General features: G+C 41.4%; 1 protein-coding gene across 1 annotated transcript in view; it reads right to left on the reverse strand.

Moving 5' to 3' along the window:
- The window catches only part of LOC108697176 (ankyrin-3), a 197,712-nt gene that overhangs the window by 117,093 nt on the left and 57,559 nt on the right, over positions 1-23,060 (reverse strand). Inside the window, exons 2-6 of the mRNA XM_041570861.1 lie at positions 12,709-12,813; positions 12,246-12,344; positions 11,215-11,313; positions 3,150-3,248; positions 1,609-1,794 (exon numbers count right to left, since the gene is read on the reverse strand). Of these exons, the coding sequence (XP_041426795.1) occupies positions 1,609-1,794; positions 3,150-3,248; positions 11,215-11,313; positions 12,246-12,344; positions 12,709-12,813 (588 nt within the window). The remainder of the gene's footprint in view (positions 1-1,608; positions 1,795-3,149; positions 3,249-11,214; positions 11,314-12,245; positions 12,345-12,708; positions 12,814-23,060) is intronic.

Raw genomic sequence — 23,060 nt, forward strand, 5'->3', positions numbered from 1 at the left:
AAAAGCAAACGATCAATAATACATAAGAACAGAGTGGGGAAGAAGGAGAGAAAGAGATGAAGCAGCAGCAGCAGCAACAGCAGCGCAAGGTTATGGGCAAGTGATGGGGTGCACATATAGATATATATTTATATACCTCTGTGGTCCTATTCAGCAACATCTACGTTAACACATTTGGAAGCAAAAAGAGGGGGATAAAGAATGAATGGTTAGTTCACCACTGATGATATGGTTGGCAGAAGCTTTTCTGGGGGGTGAGTGATGAGTCTCTTATGGAAAGTCAGAGGGTGACAACATGGCACAGAGAGAGGGGCAGTTCGACTACAAGAAACTTTGTGTTCTTACAAGGCACGTTTTGAATTACTTTTAATATTTGGGGCAGAATAAATAACCGAGCTTCAAAATATTCTGCCCCAATAAATCCATCCCTGAACCCCTTCTACGACCTTACTGCATAAAGTCTCATTTCTTCTGTGCCATAGAGCTCAATTATATTCCATTAAAGGGATACTGTCATGGGAAAAATGTTTTTTTTCAAAATGAATCAGTTAATAGTGCTGCTCCAGCAGAATTCTGCACTGAAATCCGTTTCTCAAAAGAGCAAACAGGTTTTTTTATATTTAATTTTGAAATCTGACATGGGGCTAGACATATTGTTAGTTTCCCAGCTGCCCCTGGTCATGTGACTTGTGCTCTGATAAACTTCAATCATTCTTTACTGCTGTCCTGCAAGTTGGAGTGATATCACCCCCTCCCTTCCCCCCCAGCAGCCAAACAAAAGAACAATGGGAAGGTAACCAGATAGCAGCTCCCTAACACAAGATAACAGCTGCCTGGTAGATCTAAGAACAGCACTCAATAGTAAAATTCAGGTCCCACTGAGACACATTCAGTTACATTGAGTAGGAGAAACAACAGCCTGCCAGAAAGCAGTTCCATCCTAAAGTGCTGGCTCTTTCTGAAAGCACATGACCAGGCAAAATGACCTGAGATGCACCTACACACCAATATTACAACTAAAAAAAAATACACTTGCTGGTTCAGGAATGAAATTTTATATTGTAGAGTGAATTATTTGCAGTGTAATTTAGAAATAAAAAATACATCATAAAAATCATGACAGAATCCCTTTAACCTTATTAATTTGATTGCAAATGTTGGCACTTTTTACTTGTCTGAGAGATCACTGTCTATGTGATCCCTTTCTGTTTAGGCATCGGTGCTGTGGCCCTATGTGGCCCTTTCAGTTACGCCACTGCTGTTATTACGGGAAACAAGCTCCTTGCTATTAACCCTGGCTTTCGTGTCGAAATGAATGCAAAGTTATGCATAAAGTAATATAAACTTTAATGCATTTTAGCCGAGCAGACATTCCAATTAGCTAAGTCATTTGGCACATGCAGCTTAAAATTATATTATAACAGCAACTTAAAAAAAGACCACAGAGATAGTAAAAATACAGATTCGAAGCAAGAAGGATTTAGGTTCCTCAGGGGAAGGGCTGGAGGAATGCAGGGTTTAAAAAAAAAAACGACATTTATCACAGAACAACTTATAGAACCGATTTTATTCCAGTGTCCTTAATATTTTGGTATTAAATGAACAAACCTTAGACTCTATGTCAGCATTGTTATCGTTCTGTAGAAGAAGAGCCGCAGCCTTTGTATCATCTTTCCGTGCCGCAATGTGAAGCGCTGGCAGCCGCACTTTCCCTTTCGTGTCGTTTTCAAGAAGCAGCGAAACCACCTGATCGTGGCCTTGCTGGAGGGCAACAGCCAAGGGTGTGAAGCCATCCTAGAGGAACGAGAGTATTGATTCATTATAAAGTTTATTTATTTATTTAGAGGCTCTGTCTCCCGTTCTGATCCTGGTGAAAACACTGCCATTGTTTTTGGAAAGTATGTCCATTGTTTTGGGGAAGTATTGGAGTTTTTTTTTTTTTGTTTAAGACCCCATTTGAGGTCCAACATTTGGTGAAGGCCCATATTAGCTCATTACCAGCTTGAACATTTTTGTAGTTTCATCTATTCAACGACAGTTTAAGAATATGTCTTCATCCCCAAATCTCATTCCACTTAACCTTCAAGCTGGGCTTTCAGGAGCATCTAGAATCAGTGTAGGAATGGAAGACCAGGGGCCCACCAAAAAACCTTCGTCCAGGGGCCCACCCAAAAACCTTAAGACCAAGGGCCCAGCAAAAAAACCTTAGACCAGGGGCCCACCAAAAAAGCTTAGTCCAGGGGCCCACCCAAAAACCTTAAGACCAAGGTCCCAGCAAAAAAACCTTAGACCAGGGGCCCACCAAAAAAGCTTAGTCCAGGGACCCACCCAAAAACCTTAAGACCAGGGGCCCACCAAAAAAACCTTAGACCAGGGGCCCACCAAAAAAACCTTAGACCAGGGGCCCACCAAAAAAACCTTAGACCAGGGGCCCACCAAAAAAACCTTAGACCAGGGGCCCACCAAAAAACCTTAGACCAGGGGCCCACCAAAAAAACCTTAGACCAGGGGCCCACCAAAAAAACCTTAGACCAGGGACCCACCAAAAAAACCTTAGACCAGGGGCCCACCAAAAAAACCTTAGACCAGGGGCCCACCAAAAAAAACTTAGACCAGGCGCCCACCAAAAAACTTAGACTAGAGGCCCACTCTCAGTACTATTATCCTTCCTCTCCTCACTCAACCGCCTTTACATACTATAATACTATACATACTATAATCTATTATTCCATCTATTTAGACCATAAAGAAACAATGAATGACCATGAAATAGGCTAAATGTTTAGAAGCAAGAGGCCCACTATAACCAGGGCCCACCGCTAGTTTTCGTGGTATCCTGGTGGGCCAGTCCGACACTGTCTAGAACTGCAAAAAGCATTCTCCCCCAAGTCTGGGGTTACCATCTTTTTTGGGAAAAAATACTAGCCTTCCTATATTTTTCTTGATTCTATTAATAACATTGGTATCAAGCATCATTTCTACCTCTGATTTGGCAACCCTACCCATCTCACCCTACAGCCATTGCTCTGGGCCCTCCTAGAGAGGTGCTGCTCCACATTTGGAGACCACTGCCTTACAATATACTTCCGTTGTGTACTATGCCTGGAATTCAACCCTTATGGATCATAGCTGACACATGCAACCCTTACCTCTGTAGCAAGGCTCTGACTTGACCCATTATCAAGCAGGAACTTGACAACTTCCAGGTGGTTCTCTTGTGCTGCCATGTAGAGCGGGGTGAAGCCATTCTGCAAGAGGGAAGAGAATTGGTGTTTATATCAGCCTTGGCTTGGATTTTTCAGCTTTAAGAGGAAAATGGAAAAAGTATACCAATAATGAGCAGCATTGGGGGACTGGGTGATGCAAAAAGTCTGGCGCTCCAAACAGATAAAGATAACTGTATACATTTTAATTATCCAGCCTCCAACTCCCAGGTTGGATATAACCAATATAAAACGTATAATTATCTAGCAACTGTTTGAATGTGTAGAAGTCACAACTCAAATAGAGCCACAAAGCTGCTCATTTTGCTCTGGTGCACAGGGTAACCAACTTATGATGTCCAACTTGGTAAACAGCCACCAAAACAATCCAAATTACCCAATTGTTCACTTATACTCACAATTACGGATCAGCTGATTACCAATCAAGTGATTATATATGATTAATATGATGGGCTTCTTGTGAAACGTTAGGCACTATTCTATATATACTGTATACTATACTCTTATTTATATTATTCCAGTTCTATAAATTAATCAAACAAGAGTCATGAAAACTGCTTCACTAGTCACGATTTTTGCTATACTTGTGCCTATGTAAGGACTATATTATTTTATTCTTCATCCAATTATTTTTTATTTTTCATTCCTAGTTTATTTCATTATTATGATCAATTGAGTTTAATGTTTTGTATGTGTTCGTTTTCAGTGCCCCTTGTCTGAGTATATGAGACATTTTGGTTTATTGGAGATTTATAGGGATGGGCGAATTTTGTTGCCTTGTTTCGCCACAGAAATGACGCCCTTAGACGTCTATGGCGTTGCGCATCAAAAAAATTTCACGCCCATATACTTTAATGTGAAACGGGTCAAATTCACCCAAACCTAGAGATTGAGATAACACTATCATAGTATCCACATATATGCAAGATTGCAACTATTCACAGTTTTTATGTTTTTTTATGTTTTTTATGTTTCATTGGCTGTTTGCCTATATGACACTCATTGAGTTTGGTTTTGAGTGAGGATCCTTTTTCAATTGGTTAAGGCTTTGTATTATGTATCGTTTTCTGATTGGTCATCACCCGTAGAAAAAGTTTGTACAGCGGTGGGACCACTAGCCTATGAGTAAGTGCCCATTTGGCATGAAACGCGTTAGGCTACACAAGTCCTAATAAATATATTTAACATTTTACTATTACTTTGCTACTGCATTTATTATCTGTGGGTCTTTTTACTCACTTTTCTGCAAACCCAATGGAACCCAACATGCCACTTGCTTCCAGGCACAGATACGAGCATTATTATTGGCTCATAGGGATGCTTTAAATCTGTACCTACAAGTTAGTAGGGATATGCAGAATATATAGAAGAGGCTCCACTGTTGGCTGTAGTTTTAGGAAGGTGACCTGTGTTGGGGGAGGGTATTCAGATTTTGCACAGCTTTTTGGATCTGTTTCTAGGGTTGATAAATGGGAACATTCCATTACAGAGCACTCAGGCAGGGTATTAGCTCGGAGATTATTTAGGAATGTGTTTCCGAGTCTAAGCTTGGCACAGTGGAGCTATGGATTACTGTCCAATTCATTCCATAAGCCTCATTGGCTCACATGAATTTTTGAATCTAAAGGGGAAGTTGTATTTGCTAGTAGAGATCAATAGTATACATAGTGAATAAAGTACCCCCTCTTGTAAAATATAAGGATATTATAAGTTACCGAGTAGTTTCATGACCATATAAAAACACGAGGCTGAAGGTAACTTCTAATATCCTCATATTTTGCAACTGGGGGTACTTTATTTATTATAATACACAAGTTTCAGTGAGTCATGTGACAGAAATGACATCAGCACTCACCGTTTATAACTGATGACATCAGAACTCACCGTTTATAAGGATATAATTTACAAGATATTCATGGCTTTTGTGTATAAATGTGTATATATATATATATATATATATATATATATATATATATATATACCTATGAACGTTGTTTTTCATTATATATATTATTACAATAGGCAGGATACTGTGGCAGTATTACTAGTAATTAAGGGCTGCAGTCTTCTTTCTATACTTTTCTCCCCCTTAGCCTCCCTAAAATATATCATCTGGTATATATGTTTACAGTTATTTTCCTCCCATGGAAACCTCCCTAAACACACTGCCTGGTAGTTTTAAAGTTGTAGTTTGCCTTTAATGACAATTCATTCATTCTGAGGATTTCTGACACAAGTGGTTTGCACTTGGAGCACCAGTCTGAGGGGTAGATTCACTAACGGGCGAATTTTCACCAGAGTCAGCTTCGCACCGATCACACCAGTTCGCCAGGTGCAAATGCGCTACAACAACGTCAATTCACTAATATGTTGAGTTTCATCCTGGGCGCCAAATGCTGGCGACTTTTCGCTAGCGTTACTTCGGCAGTGTGAGCATTTCATAGCGAAGATGCGCTAGCGTTCGTTTGTGCCTATTGAAAATTCGCTAGTGATCTTGCGCTTAGGTCAATTTGCATAGGGCGGGTAATTTAAAGTTTATTATACGGGGCTGATTCTCTAAGGGTCGAATATCGAGGGTTAATTAACCCTCGATATTTGACTGGGAATTGAAATCCTTCGACTTCGAATATCGAAGTCGAAGGATTTAGCGCAGATAGTACGATCGAACTATCGATCGAATAATAATCCTTCGATCGAATTCGAAGGATTTTAATCCAACGATCGAAGGAATATCCTTGATCAAAAAAAGTTAGCCAAGCCTATGGGGACCTTCCATTGGCTAACATTGGCTTCGGTAGCTTTTAGATGGCGAACTAGGGGGTCGAAGTTTTTTTTAAAGAGACAGTACTTCGACTATCGAATGGTCGAATAGTCGAACGATTTTTACTTCGGATCCTTCGATAGTCGTAGTCAAAGGTCGAAGTAGCCCATTTCGATGGTCGAAGTAGCCCAAAAAAAACTTCGAAATTCGAAGTTTTTTACTTCGAATCCTTCACTCGAAGTGAGTGAATCGGCCCCTAAATGCTGGTGCAAATGCTTGAAGTTACCAATTTTTATTACAAATGTCCAGGGAACCTTAATAAAGACCAGGGAGTTAATAGAATGTACTTACGGTATATGTTAGTTGGTACTTTCATTACTACAAGGAAAAAGGAACTAATAAATATGAATTATTTGATTATTATGGAAGTCTATGGGAGATGGCCTTTCCATATTTCGGAGCTTTCTGCATAACGGGTTTTTGGATAACGGATCCTATAACTGTACGCGATTACATTGTGTCTGTTGTTCATTGATACTGGAACTATTTAATGCAAATTTTTAGTTTTTAGTGATTTTTTGAGTAACCGACCATGAAATCAAATGAAATGAAATGTGAACTGTGAATATTAATAAACGGGTCTTTCCCTTTTATGCACCATGATATAAGATCTGATTGGCTTGACACCGTGAGTCCACACGCATTATACAAACAAGGCAAACAGCTCCATTATCTTCCACAGCCATCAAGAAAACTGCCGTCTCTTCATCCTATAAAGGCTCTGGCGTATCAGCACTTTCCCTTCCAAATTCCCAGAGCTTATTATGGGCCAGTTTGTCCAAGGGCAATCGTTCAAGTGTGAAAAACTCCTTAGATCAGAAAGGCACTTAGAGAAGACCAAAGCACTTGCCTTTAACAGCACAGAGATAAGAGACATGGGGGAAAATAGACCAAATAAGGATAAATCAAAGCACTTTCTGTTCCGTCCCAAATGCTGCTCCAAAGAGCTTTATTTCCAGCAACAGCTCAGTGACATTGAACTGTAACACCAGAAACCATAAACTCCCTAATTTATTCCCTAATAAATAAGCAGGAATAGTCTTCACTCATACATGTGACACTTGCTACCAGTAATGGCAGTTGCTATCGGGTGGCCAGTGTCCCCATTGTGCCCTGAGTTTTAGGAGAAGATTCATCAAGGGTTGAATAGTAAATTCGAAATTTGAATTTTAGAGTTTGAAAACTCACACATTCAAATTTGAATCCCCCTATTCGAATGTGAGATTTATCACACCGCGACCATGAAAACATAAGTCGAATATTCGCCACCTAAAACCTGCCGAGTTCATGTCTGTTGAGCCACTTGTAGAATAGTCTTCCTGATATTCAGGGTTTTTTGGGGAGAAAAACTCAATCTCTTTATCGATTACGAATCGAATAACATTCGAATTTTCGTGACATGAATTTAAAATTGCACGAATCCAGGATTCGGTTCGGGATTCGGCCAGGATTCGGATCCTCAGCAGGATTTGGATTCGGGCGAATCCTTCTGCCCGGCCGAACCTAATCCTAATTTGCATATGCAAATTAGGGGCCGGAGGGAAATTGCGTGACTTTTTGTCACAAAACAAGGAAGTAAAAAATGTTTTTCCCCTTCCCACCCCTAATTTGCATATGCAAATTAAGATTCGGATTCAGTTCGGTATTCGGCCGAATCTTTTACGACGGATTCGGGGGTTCGGCCGAATCCAAAAAAGTGGATTCGGTGCATCCCTAATTAAAATTCGACCTTTGATAAATGGGCCTCTTAATGACTGGCCTGAATAAAATTCCACAGGTAAGGGTAGATTTATCAAGGGTAGAATGGTAAATTTGAATTTGAAATTTTCAAGTTTTAAGATTTACATATTTAAATTTGAATCCCCCTATTCGAATGTAAATTCGAATGTGAGATTTATCACTCTCGACCATGGAAACATAATTCGAATATTCACCATGGAAACAGTCTTAATTCGAATATTCACCACCTAAAACCTGCCAAGTTCATGTACAAGGCAATGGCAGAGGCCCGTTGAGCCTTCCTGATATTCGAGTTTCTTTTCGGGTGAAAAACTCGATTCGTACAAACCAAATACGAATCGAATATGATTTAATATAGTGTCGGAACCATTCGATCAAATCTTAGACATTCACATTTTTTCTTAAATAACCTCCCAGTCGAATTTTGAGTATATTCGAATTAACAAAAAATTCACATGAATTGGAAATTCGACCTTTAATAAATGGGCCTCTCCGTGTTGTAAAGTGATTTGTGTTCCATGGTGAGAAATGCTGGGAAAGTTGGCCTTTGAGAACCTTTTGAGCAGAGTAGGCTATTCCAGGATCACAGATCACTCATTTAGCATCAAAATTTTAAAAAAAAAGTGGATAATAATATCATGCAGGTTTCTGCACCTTCTTCTGAAGGAGGACCAATAGTCTGGAAGTATTAGCTATCGACAGGTACAGGATACTTGTTTTTATTGTAAACAGGGGGGGTTAACTTACCATGGTACAAGCATAAAAAGAACAAATAGACAAAATGTCCCACTAATACATGAGCCCACCGGGGCTTTTACAGGTATCCGGGTGGGCCAGTCTGATAATGGCCTCACAACAGCCCAAGGTATTTCTTGAGATCATTCACTCAAGGACTGAAAACTGTTTGATTAGTTGGACCACTTCAATTACAGAAGATGTGTCCCAAGTTTTATCATATGTCATTGACAATATACACCAAACACAAGAGAGATGGTCTGTAACTGGGGGAAGGTTTTACCGTTGTTGCATTTTTAGATATGTAACCCTAATTTGGTTACTGTCTCTTTAAATAGCAATTAACCCTTGGCAATCCAGGGGCCCTGAGTCCCTTTTGCGGATGAAAAGTACTGGGAACTGGGATTTAAAGCGCAGTGCCGCCACCTATGGAACACTGAGGAGCACACCTCGGGGGGGGTCCCACTAGGAAAAATAAAACAGTTTTCAAATTAAACAAATATAAACTTTATATAAAACAGTAGTGAAAGAACTTGGGCAATCTAATACACAATACGCTCCTGCACTGGGGACACGTGGGACCAACCTATCTCACTATTAGGTACCTTACTGTTTCTCCACCACAGTTCTTTTTATTATCAAAGTTGAAATCCTCTGGAAGGGGTTAATAACCACACAGTTCAGTTCAAATTAAATGTTCCTTCCCCACAGATCTTATACCTCAGGTAGCACTACCTTTCCCAAAAGTACCTCTCCCTTTGGGACTTAGCAGCTGCTCCCACGTAGCAGGTAAATGCATAATACCTGTCCTCAAATTGGGGCCCCACGTTTGTATCCTTGCCAGTATCCTCCCTTGGGTGGCTCACACACTGGGGTGCTCTCAGAGGAAATCACACTGGAGATTGCAGGCAGCTCTGCAGCAGGATCAATCTCACCAGTGGCACCTTTCACCTCCAGCAGCTTGGTAGGAAACAGGATGGGCTCTCTCTGTACTTCCACAGATGCAACAGCTCGGAAAGTTTCACAAGAACTGGTTCTGGCTGGATGTTGCCGCACACAACCCCTGTTAAGCTCTGTTGGAGACCTTGTACAAAAGGCTCCAAAGACAGGCACTCCCTCTCTCCCAAGGATGAACTTGGGCGCCCAGCCCTCCGGTCTATAACTGGGCTGGATGATGTCACAGACAGAAAAACAGGAGAAGGATTTGTCTGATCCCCTACAGATACTTGTTGTAAATATTAAAAGGAAGATAAAGACAAAGTCATCCTAAATTAAGAACCCAATGCCTTCACCCATTCAGTACCAATTGTGGTAAAGGCTATAATAGATAAGAACGATATCCCTGCACTCAGTGCAAAAGTTTTTACTTGTCACTAAACTAAAGCATAAAGCAGAGGTTCCCATGAGCTGACTTTCTTTTCTGCACTTGGATTTGAAGCAAGAAGGGAAAGAGACGTTCCATGCACAGCCATCTCCCTCATTATCTATTCAAGCCATGTAACAATGCAGTTTGCACTATACGGATGATACATAGGCTGGGTGAATCCACGATCAGTGGCTTATAATGCCACATGATTCTCTCTCCAGCACAGGGATTAACACCTTTACTCTCCAATTAATGGGAGCAAAAAAATGATATAAAACACATCTTTCCTTTGGCTGTGGGGGACTATTTTCGCCCAACTGCTTAAGCAGACCCCTCATTTCCTTTGTCAGAGCCAATCAGAATTAACCGTGGTGTAATTATGCATAGCAACCAATGAGATGTTTGCTTTAATTAGCTGCACCACTTCAGTCAATGATGAAATGATAAAGGAAACTTTAAATATATGAGATAGTTATTAAAGGATAAATAAAAGTGAATGTAAAACTGATGCTATTCTAAGCACTTTTGTAATTTGCATTCATTATTTATTTTTCTTTATTTCCAAGATAATAAAGGATACATGTACTATGAATGGACTTTGTAACAACAGCGCCACTTGCTGGTCAGTTTCCCACCAGTCTGACCAGCAAGTAGTCAAGGAAGGAAGAGGCTGCTCTGATGTTCTTCTGCTTAGGAAAGTTTTCTGATTTTATTCCTAAGCAGAAGAACATCAGAGCAGCCTCTTTCTTTCTCCTGACAACTTCCTTGACTACTTGGTGGTCAGACTGGTGGAAACTGACCAGCAGGTGGCGCTGTTGTAACACAATTCATTCATATTAACAGCACATGTATCCCTTAATATCTTGGAATAAAAAGAAAATAAATAATGAATGTACATTGCAAAAGTGTTTAGAATAGCCCCCTCATCAGTTTTACATTCACTTATTTTAAAGGTTTACTCATCCTTTAAGAGATGTTTCAATATCATGAGGAGCTGAAAGAAGAATGTAATAAAGATCCTCCTGAGAAAGTACCATGTGGCTAAGGAGAACTGTCAGTGATGTAAATCTGCACCCAAACTGTAGTTCTGCTAGAAATAATGCTTTTTTCCAAAACAAATTTCTATTTGTTATTCTTTACAGTTTTCTTCACCTTTACAGTCTTCTCTACATACAACACAGGGTTTTTACATAAGACAAAGCAGGACTGCAGACTTTTGCCTCCAAGTGCATTCCACTGATGCAAGAAATGCGGCTAGCTTCAGAATTTTTGAGGAATTGCCTTTGCTTTGCAAACACTCGTGAAAATCGTATAATATTCGCCTTTACCTGAGATTGTGCGTTGACGTTAGCACCATTGGTAGCCAGCACTCTTACGACTTCCGTTTGTCCAGCCAAAGCCGCTATGTGGAGGGCGGTGTTTCCTTTCTGAAAGTAAAATGTTTATAGTCAATGAATGGAATAAGTCCCTATCTTGCACATCTGAATGACACACAAGTTGGGAGGTAATCCATATAACACCCATGTACCCTTCAACAATAAGGGGGTTATTTATCAAAATCTGAATTTATCTCATTATTTTCTCAAATATACTCCGACCAAATCCACACGGGTTATTTGTTCTTGTTTATCAATAAATTTTCCCAAAAAATTCCAGTTCTGGAAAAAAGTAGAAAAAATCGTGAAACCGAAATTTTTCAGATTTTAAGCCTGAAAAAGCAGTTTTTTACTTGAAGACCACAAAAACTTCGGATTTTTGCACAAAACCCAGAGCAGATCAGGATATCTTTGGAACTTATATACAACCTTGGCAGGCCTGAGATGGATTTTTGGATTCTGACTTTTTACATCCTCGAGGTATAATAAATCATGAAAAAGAGGGGTTTATTTCATCAATAATTTCGATTTTATAGTAAAAAAAAAAATAGAATTTGTTTGCGTTTTTGGCATTCGGACTTTAATAAATAACCCTTTAAATGTGTAGCCTTACAGAGTATTTTTTTTTGATGGGGTCAGTGACCCCAATTTGAAAGCTGAATAAAAAATTTTATTTCACCAAAAATTTTGATTTTATAGTAAAAAAAAAACTAGAATTTGTTTGCGTTTTTGGCATTCGGACTTTAATAAATAACCCTCTAAATGTGTAGCCTTACAGAGTATTTTTTTTAGATGGTGTCAGTGACCCCAATTTGAAATAGTCAGAAGAAGAAGGAAAATAATTCAAAAACTATAAAAAAAAGAAATAATAAAGACCAATTAAAAAGTTGCTTAGAATTGGCCATTCTATAACATACTAAAAGTTAACTTAAAGGTGAACCACCACTTTAAGGAATGTATTTCTGTATCAATCGGTGCCTTACCTTTGTTGACGCATCCACGTCAGCATCTCTTTGTATAAGTTCCGAAACGATTTCTATGTGACCTTCTTTAGAAGCCAAATGGAGAGCGTTGAGCCCATTCTGAAACACAGCAGAAACAGAAATCTCTACATGAAAATCATGATTAGCAGGGCCCATGTGGAATCAATATATAGATGTGGTCATATAGACGTGCCCCTAATCTGCCCTAAATCATATCTAAGTCCTATGTTTTTTACTGGCCGCATATTTGTACTGTACATTACAGGGAGAAACAGGGGGGTTTTACCCAGCATACAAACACAGTTGCCTATCATCCTAATTTTTTTAATTTATATTATAAAAAACATATAAAAAAAACATAAAATAAATAAATATAAATTATTACTGTGTAAAAGGCATGTACATCATGATTTAATGGGGTAATGTGGAAACTCTAATAAACACAAAACAGGAGAGCACTAACCTGGTTGCAGATATTGATGTCCACACCGGTTTTTAAATAGTCAAGGGCTTTCTCTAGGTTTCCGGATCTGGCAGCTCTTAAGTAACTCGCATTTGTGTCAGTCTGCTAAGGAGAAAAAAATGACATATAAGTGCCCATAGTGCAAAAAATTCAACGTGCCTTTACATTTGGAAAGGGTGATTTGTATTACAATAAACACTTCTCTGTTCTTAAGACCATCTCAGTATAGAATGCATAAATAAAAAACACAAGCCCCTTGTAAAACAGATTTTATTTTTGAACAACAAAGAGAGAGATGGTGCCTATAGTAACAGTGGATAATAGTCTCTGGGAAGGGAGTGTGACTGTGGGATAACAGGTATAGTAGGGAGAGATGGTGCCTATAGTAACAGTGGATAATAGTCTCTGGGAAGGGAGTGTGACTGTGGGATAGCAGGTATAGTAGGGACAGATGGTGTCTATAGTAACAGTGGGATAATAGTCTCTGGGAAGGGAGTGTGACTGTGGGATAGCAGGTATAGTAGGGAGAGATGGTGTCTATAGTAACAGTGGATAATAGTCTCTGGGAAGGGAGTGTGACTGTGGGATAGCAGGTATAGTAGGGAGAGATGGTACCTATAGTAACAGTGGATAATAGTCTCTGGGAAGGGAGTGTGACTGTGGGATAGCAGGTATAGTAGGGAGAGATGGTGTCTATAGTAACAGTGGATAATAGTCTCTGGGAAGGGAGTGTGACTGTGGGATAGCAGGTATAGTAGAGAGAGATTGTACCTATAGTAACAGTGGATAATAGTCTCTGGGAAGGGAGTGTGACTGTGGGAAAGCAGGTATAGTAGGGAGAGATTGTGCCTATAGTAACAGTGGATAATAGTCTCTGGGAAGGGAGTGTGACTGTGGGATAGCAGGTATAGTAGGGAGAGATGGTGCCTATAGTAACAGTGGATAATAGTCTCTGGGAAGAGAGTGTGACTGTGGGATAGCAGGTATAGTAGGGAGAGATGGTGTCTATAGTAACAGTGGATAATAGTCTCTGGGAAGGGAGTGTGACTGTGGGATAGCAGGTATAGTAGGGAGAGATGGTGTCTATAGTAACAGTGGATAATAGTCTCTGGGAAGGGAGTGTGACTGTGGGATAACAGGTATAGTAGGGAGAGATGGTGTCTATAGTAACAGTGGATAATAGTCTCTGGGAAGGGAGTGTGACTGTGGGATAGCAGGTATAGTAGGGAGAGATGGTGCCTATAGTAACAGTGGGATAATAGTATCTGGGAAGGGAGTGTGACTGTGGGATAGCAGGTATAGTAGGGGGAGATGGTGCCTATAGTAACAGTGGGATAATAGTCTCTGGGAAGGGAGTGTGACTGTGGGATAGCAGGTATAGTAGGGGGAGATGGTGCCTATAGTAACAGTGGGATAATAGTCTCTGGGAAGGGAGTGTGACTGTGGGATAGCAGGTATAGTTGGGAGAGATGGTGCCTATAGTAACAGTGGATAATAGTCTCTGGGAAGGGAGTGTGACTGTGGGATAGCAGGTATAGTAGGGAGAGATGGTGTCTATAGTAACAGTGGATAATAGTCTCTGGGAAGGGAGTGTGACTGTGGGATAGCAGGTATAGTAGGGAGAGATGGTGCCTATAGTAACAGTGGATAATAGTCTCTGGGAAGGGAGTGTGACTGTGGGATAGCAGGTATAGTAGGGAGAGATGGTGTCTATAGTAACAGTGGATAATAGTCTCTGGGAAGGGAGTGTGACTGTGGGATAGCAGGTATAGTAGGGAGAGATGGTGCCTATAGTAACAGTGGATAATAGTCTTTGGGAAGGGAGTGTGACTGTGGGATAGCAGGTATAGTAGGGAGAGATGTGTCTATAGTAACAGTGGGATAATAGTCTTTGGGAAGGGAGTGTGACTGTGGGATAGCAGGTATAGTAGGGAGAGATGGTGCCTATAGTAACAGTGGATAATAGTCTCTGGGAGTGTGACTGTGGGATAGCAGGTATAGTAGGGAGAGATGGTGTCTATAGTAACAGTGGATAATAGTCTCTGGGAAGGGAGTGTGACTGTGGGATAGCAGGTATAGTAGGGAGAGATGGTGTCTATAGTAACAGTGGATAATAGTCTCTGGGAAGGGAGTGTGACTGTGGGATAGCAGATATAGTAGGGAGAGATGGTGTCTATAGTAACAGTGGGATAATAGTCTCTGGGAAGGGAGTGTGACTGTGGGATAGCAGATATAGTAGGGAGAGATGGTGTCTATAGTAACAGTGGGATAATAGTCTCTGGGAAGGGAGTGTGACTGTGGGATAGCAGGTATAGTAGGGAGAGATGGTGCCTATAGTAACAGTGGGATAATAGTCTCTGGGAAGGGAGTGTGACTGTGGGATAGCAGGTATAGTAGGGGGAGATGGTGCCTATAGTAACAGTGGGATAATAGTCTCTGGGAAGGGAGTGTGACTGTGGGATAGCAGGTATAGTTGGGAGAGATGGTGCCTATAGTAACAGTGGATAATAGTCTCTGGGAAGGGAGTGTGACTGTGGGATAGCAGGTATAGTAGGGAGAGATGGTGTCTATAGTAACAGTGGATAATAGTCTCTGGGAAGGGAGTGTGACTGTGGGATAGCAGGTATAGTAGGGAGAGATGGTGCCTATAGTAACAGTGGATAATAGTCTCTGGGAAGGGAGTGTGACTGTGGGATAGCAGGTATAGTAGGGAGAGATTGTACCTATAGTAACAGTGGATAATAGTCTCTGGGAAGGGAGTGTGACTGTGGGATAGCAGGTATAGTAGGGAGAGATTGTGCCTATAGTAACAGTGGATAATAGTCTCTGGGAAGGGAGTGTGACTGTGGGATAGCAGGTATAGTAGGGAGAGATGGTGCCTATAGTAACAGTGGATAATAGTCTCTGGGAAGAGAGTGTGACTGTGGGATAGCAGGTATAGTAGGGAGAGATGGTGTCTATAGTAACAGTGGATAATAGTCTCTGGGAAGGGAGTGTGACTGTGGGATAGCAGGTATAGTAGGGAGAGATGGTGTCTATAGTAACAGTGGATAATAGTCTCTGGGAAGGGAGTGTGACTGTGGGATAACAGGTATAGTAGGGAGAGATGGTGTCTATAGTAACAGTGGATAATAGTCTCTGGGAAGGGAGTGTGACTGTGGGATAGCAGGTATAGTAGGGAGAGATGGTGCCTATAGTAACAGTGGGATAATAGTCTCTGGGAAGGGAGTGTGACTGTGGGATAGCAGGTATAGTAGGGGGAGATGGTGCCTATAGTAACAGTGGGATAATAGTCTCTGGAAGGGAGTGTGACTGTGGGATAGCAGGTATAGTTGGGAGAGATGGTGCCTATAGTAACAGTGGATAATAGTCTCTGGGAAGGGAGTGTGACTGTGGGATAGCAGGTATAGTAGGGAGAGATGGTGTCTATAGTAACAGTGGATAATAGTCTCTGGGAAGGGAGTGTGACTGTGGGATAGCAGGTATAGTAGGGAGAGATGGTGCCTATAGTAACAGTGGATAATAGTCTCTGGGAAGGGAGTGTGACTGTGGGATAGCAGGTATAGTAGGGAGAGATGGTGTCTATAGTAACAGTGGATAATAGTCTCTGGGAAGGGAGTGTGACTGTGGGATAGCAGGTATAGTAGGGAGAGATGGTGCCTATAGTAACAGTGGGATAATAGTCTTTGGGAAGGGAGTGTGACTGTGGGATAGCAGGTATAGTAGGGAGAGATGTGTCTATAGTAACAGTGGGATAATAGTCTTTGGGAAGGGAGTGTGACTGTGGGATAGCAGGTATAGTAGGGAGAGATGGTGCCTATAGTAACAGTGGATAATAGTCTCTGGGAGTGTGACTGTGGGATAGCAGGTATAGTAGGGAGAGATGGTGTCTATAGTAACAGTGGATAATAGTCTCTGGGAAGGGAGTGTGACTGTGGGATAGCAGGTATAGTAGGGAGAGATGGTGTCTATAGTAACAGTGGATAATAGTCTCTGGGAAGGGAGTGTGACTGTGGGATAGCAGATATAGTAGGGAGAGATGGTGTCTATAGTAACAGTGGGATAATAGTCTCTGGGAAGGGAGTGTGACTGTGGGATAGCAGGTATAGTAGGGAGAGATGGTGTCTATAGTAACAGTGGGATAATAGTCTCTGGGAAGGGAGTGTGACTGTGGGATAGCAGGTACAGTAGGGAGAGATGGTGTCTATAGTAACAGTGGATAATACTCTCTGGGAAGGGAGTGTGACTGTGGGATAGCAGGTATAGTAGGGAGAGATGGTGTCTATAGTAACAGTGGATAATAGTCTCTGGGAAGGGAGTGTGACTGTGGGATAGCAGGTATAGTAGGGAGAGATGGTGCCTATAGTAACAGTGGATAATAGTATCTGGGAAGGGAGTGTGACTGTGGGATAGCAGGTATAGTAGGGAGAGATGGTGTCTATAGTAACAGTGGATAATAGTCTCTGGGAAGGGAGTGTGACTGTGGGATAGCAGGTATAGTAGGGAGAGATGGTGTCTATAGTAACAGTGGATAATAGTCTCTGGGAAGGGAGTGTGACTGTGGGATAGCAGGTATAGTAGGGAGATATGGTGTCTATAGTAACAGTGGATAATAGTCTCTGGGAAGGGAGTGTGACTGTGGGATAGCAGGTATAGTAGGGAGAGATGGAGCCTATAGTAACAGTGGATAATAGTCTCTGGGAAGGGAGTGTGACTGTGGGATAGCAGGTATAGTAGGGAGAGATGGTGTCTATAGTAACAGTGGATAATAGTCTCTGGGAAGGGAGTGTGACTGTGGGATAGCAGGTATAGTAGGGAGAGATGGTGCCTATAGTAACAGTGGATAATAGTCTCTGGGAAGGGAGTGTGACTGTGGGATAGCAGGTATAGTAGGGAGAGATGGTGTCTATAGTAACAGTGGGATAATAGTCTCTGGGAAGGGAGTGTGACTGTGGGATAGCAGGTATAGTAGGGAGAGATGGTGTCTATAGTAACAGTGGATAATAGTCTCTGGGAAGGGAGTGTGACTGTGGGATAGCAGGTATAGTAGGGAGAGATGGTGTCTATAGTAACAGTGGATAATAGTCTCTGGGAAGGGAGTGTGACTGTGGGATAGCAGGTATAGTAGGGAGAGATGGAGCCTATAGTAACAGTAGATAATAGTCTCTGGGAAGGGAGTGTGACTGTGGGATAGCAGGTATAGTAGGGAGAGATGGTGCCTATAGTAACAGTGGATAATAGTCTCTGGGAAGGGAGTGTGACTGTGGGATAGCAGGTATAGTAGGGAGAGATGGTGTCTATAGTAACAGTGGATAATAGTCTCTGGGAAGGGAGTGTGACTGTGGGATAGCAGGTATAGTAGGGAGAGATGGTGCCTATAGTAACAGTGGATAATAGTCTCTGGGAAGGGAGTGTGACTGTGGGATAGCAGGTATAGTAGGGAGAGATGGTGTCTATAGTAACAGTGGATAATAGTCTCTGGGAAGGGAGTGTGACTGTGGGATAGCAGGTATAGTAGGGAGAGATGGTGTCTATAGTAACAGTGGATAATAGTCTCTGGGAAGGGAGTGTGACTGTGGGATAGCAGGTATAGTAGGGAGAGATGGTGTCTATAGTAACAGTGGATAATAGTAGAGAGAGTAGTGATAGTCTTATCTCTAGGTGCCGTAACATAACCAACATAAGTATAAAATCACAAGTTACATGGCACAACACAGATTGTTATAATGAAATGACCAGCACATATCCATACAGTTCTATTCTTTCCATAAATGTGAGTGATGTAGAATATTGAGTGGATAAGACCAGCTCAGACGTATGATCACAATGTACCTGTATAATAACTGTATAATACACAAAAGCCATGAATATCCTGTAAATTATATCCTTATAAACGGTGAGTTCTGATGTCATCAGTTATAAACGGTGAGTTCTGATGTCATTTCTGTCACATGACTCACTGAAATTTGTGTATTATAATAAATAAAGTACCCCCAGTTGCAAAATATGAGGATATTAGAAGTTACCTCGGAGTTCCATGACCAATATAAAAACACTCGGCCTTCGGCCTCGTACTTTTATATGGTCATGAAACTCCTCGGTAACTTATAATATCCTTATATTTTACAAAAGGGGGTACTTTATTCACTATATAACAAAGCCCTATGAGCTGCACTGACAACAAGTATTTTTGGGGTCTGAGCCAAGGACTGTTCCTGCCCAATACAGAGATTTCCGCTGGAGGGTGTCCTTACAACAAACACAATTAGCTGGAAATCTGTAATCTAATGGCACAACATTGTTTACAACTGAATATTTCGGATACTGGCGGATATAGTTTCCTAAAGCATATTGCGGTTAAGTAGGCCAAACCCATTAAAATAATCCCTGGTTGATCTAAAAGGACACGCTGTTAACAAAGCTCTAAAAACAATCTCATTCAAAAAAAATTTTAGAAATAAAATTTCACCATATTTTGAATATAATGTTATATTTCTTTTTTTTTTTGAACTTCCTTTGTCTTTTTCATGCTAGTCGCTGCATATTCACGATTGAAGGGGTGGTTCACCTTTAAGTTGTGTTATAGAATGGCCAATTCCAAGCCAATTTTCAATTGGTCTTCATAATTTTTTTTATCGTTTTTTTTAAATTGATTTGCCTTCTTCTTCTGATTCTTTCCAGCTTTTAAATTAGGGATGCAACAAATCCACTTTTTGGGATTCGGCCGAATCCCAGAATCCTTCGTGAAAGATTCGGCCGAATAACGAACCAAATCGGAATTTGCATATGCAAATTAGGGGCGGGAAAGGTGGGGAAAAATGTTTTTACTTCCTTGTTTTGTGACAAAGAGTCACATAATTTCCCTTCCCACACCTAATTTGCATATGCTAATTAGGATTCGGATTGGCCATGCACCAGGATTCAGCCGAATCCTGCTGAAAAAGGCTGAATCCCGAACCGGTGCATCGTTATTTCAAATAGGGGGGTCACTGACCCCATCTAAAAACAAATGGCTACAAATTTATTGTTATTGTCACTCATCTTTCTATTCAGGCCTCTCCTATTCATATTCCAGTCTCTTATTCAAATCAATGCATGGTTGCTAGGGGAATTTGGACCTTAGCATCCAGACTGCTGAAATTGCAAACTGGAGAGCTGCTGAATAAAAAGCTTAATAACTCAAAAACCACAAATAATAAAAAATTAAAACCAATTGTAAATTAACTCAGAATATCATTCTCTACATCACTCAATTCATTTAAAGGTGAACAACCCCTTTAAGCATGCATAGCAGCTAACCAATCACAAGCCTGTCTGTCTACTTCCTATAAAACTACATTAATATTCTTGCCTTTTTGCTCCTATACTCAAATCCCTATCTGCTGTAATGACCTGTGTGGGTCCACAAGCAAACTGCTGGAAAGTGCTGCTTGTACCCCAAAACCCCATCTTTTTGAACTGCAGTAACAGCTGAAAAAGAATAGAGCAGCCCAATAACTGTATTTTATTGCTTAGGCTAATGTATGTTGTTGCCTTGGACATATAGAACAAGACAGAGGGTAAAGCAAATGCAATTAGAGTGCAATCCACGCGCAAATACTAAATAAGGCTGAATTATAGCCCTACTAGTTAAAATTATGGTTTTCCCAATCCCAAAGTACTGTCAGTATAGAGTAATTCACATTCGGGGGGGTTCAGCCGAATCCAAAATAGTGGATTCGGTGTATCCCGAATCTGAATCCTGCTGAAAAAGGCTGTCTCCTGGCCGAATCCCAAACCGAATCCCGGTGCATCCCTAATTATTACCCCCTACTCCCTATATCCCCGTTGGTTTCAATAAACACTAAAGGGTAGGACTTCCCTAATTCTCTCAGTCATACATAGGAATGTTTAAATATATATTTCATGCCAATGCACATGCATCAACATTTACCAATATTCCTCTGGGGAAGAGTCTAATTTTTACAGCCAGAATTATAACTGACCTGCACATAAATGATGCTTCCTGGGCAGAACAACTCATATCAATAAGCCTGAATTAATAATTATAATATTTATACATTGATTCTGTATTCTGCTTTTATTTCCCCCCAACACAGAATTAGAGTCTTTTTCAGAACAAAGCTCCTGCCCTGTTCCACCAGCAGATGGGGATAGAGAGCTATTTGTGTTTATTTGGAGGCCTTTTCTGAAGGCGACACTTGAGCACGTAGCAGAACTGACAGTGCAGGTGTTGTACAATTTGTTGTCCTATTAAGGGGAGTAACTACAGAGGATGCAGACGGGCCCATTCGGTATAGGAGGCCCAACGAGGCCCAAGTTAATGCGAAATTTCAAATTGGTAAAACAAGACAACCTCTGGATATGTTGGGGGCCCTTAAATTCATTTTCATTTTGGGGCAGCAGGTAAAGCAGTTTGATATGCCAACCAACAGTGTTGCCTAACCTGTGGCCCCTCAGCTATTGTAGAAGTCCAGCTCCTGACACCCTTCTGAAAGCTGGGCTGCCATGATTTATATAAATAATGGTGTTCACTGAGCCAGGGTCGGACTGGGCCAGCGGGAAACCGGGAAAAAACCTGGTGGGCCCCAAGCTCTTGTGGACCCAGCCTGACCAGATTCGCACCCTAAGCTTCCTTTTCCTGCAGCTGGAGACCATTCCAACACAGTGCGATCGCGTGTTTACACACATGTGCATACACACGGCGCTGGGTGGCGCACGCAGGGGCTGCGGCGGAGGGCTGTCCAGTGGCGGTGGAGGGGGGTCCTGCAATAGCAGATCCAGTGGGCCCCCCAGTCCGACCCTGCACTGAGCTCTAGACTGACAGTACAGATGCCATACAAGGATAGATTCGCTCATTGGCACCAAATGAGCAGCTTTTTGCCCCATTTGCCCCCCATTGAGCCAATGATTAGATCATACAGGGGTTCTGTCTGTGGACATCATTCCATTCCATATGTGGTACTTGTCCAACTGGATCTTCCAAACTGGCAATTTTTGGCCAGATATCAGTTGGGCCTATGCCAACTTGGTCTGGATTGGCACCTGTTATTGGCCCCTATAGCCAGTTGAATGATAACTGGGGACCTATATATTGTAAGCAGATCCTCCCACAGTCCGTTATACAGGAGACAGTTACACAACACTGCAGAGATTCCGCAGCAGTAAATACCGAGCAGCCTCTGCCAGTCTCTCTCTCTGTGGCTGCTGGTGAGTCATTCACTGACAAGAGAGGGAAATCGTTTGCATTCTGTTGGACATCTAAGGTCACTGTACTGTGCCAACTCTCAAGGTGAGCTCAAGAAATGGCAGAATAAGCCGAATCCTTGATTATTCCCACCGGCAGAAGGTACAGGCACTATCAAAGGATGTATGTGTATGTATTCCATTTTAAAGGAACAGTAACACCAAAACGTTAAAATGTTTTAAAGTAATAAAAATGTAATGTACTGGTGTCCTGCACTGGTACAACCGGTGTGTTTGCTACAGAAACTCTACTATAGTTTCTATAAACAAGCTGCTGTGTAGCCATGGGGGCAGCCATTCAAGCACAGGATACACAGTAGATAACAGATAAGTACTATTATAGTTTATATAAACAAGCTGCTGTGTAGCCATGGGGGCAGCCATTCAAGCACAGGATACACAGTAGATAACAGATAAGTACTACTATAGTTCATATAAACAAGCTGCTGTGTAGCCATGGGGGCAGCCATTCAAGCACAGGATACACAGTAGATAATAGATAAGTACTACTATAGTTTATATAAACAAGCTGCTGTGTAGCCATGGGGCAGCCATTCAAGCACAGGATACACAGTAGATAACAGATAAGTGCTACTATAGTTTATATAAACAAGCTGCTGTGTAGCCATGGGGGCAGCCATTCAAGCACAGGATACACAGTAGATGACAGATAAGTACTACTATAGTTTATATAAACAAGCTGCTGTGTAGCCATGGGGCAGCCATTCAAGCACAGGATACACAGTAGATAACAGATAAGTACTACTATAGTTTATATAAACAAGCTGCTGTGTAGCCATGGGGGCAGCCATTCAAGCACAGGATACACAGTAGATAACAGATAAGTGCTACTATAGTTTATATAAACAAGCTGCTGTGTAGCCATGGGGTCAGTCATTCAAGCACAGGATACACAGTAGATAACAGATAAGTACTACTATAGTTTATATAAACAAGCTGCTGTGTAGCCATGGGGTCAGTCATTCAAGCACAGGATACACAGTAGATAACAGATAAGTACTACTATAGTTTATATAAACAAGCTGCTGTGTAGCCATGGGGGCAGCCATTCAAGCACAGGATACACAGTAGATAACAGATAAGTA

The sequence above is a fragment of the Xenopus laevis genome, chromosome 7S (genome assembly GCF_017654675.1).
Source record: "Xenopus laevis strain J_2021 chromosome 7S, Xenopus_laevis_v10.1, whole genome shotgun sequence".
In the NCBI taxonomy this organism is placed as follows: domain Eukaryota; kingdom Metazoa; phylum Chordata; class Amphibia; order Anura; family Pipidae; genus Xenopus; species Xenopus laevis.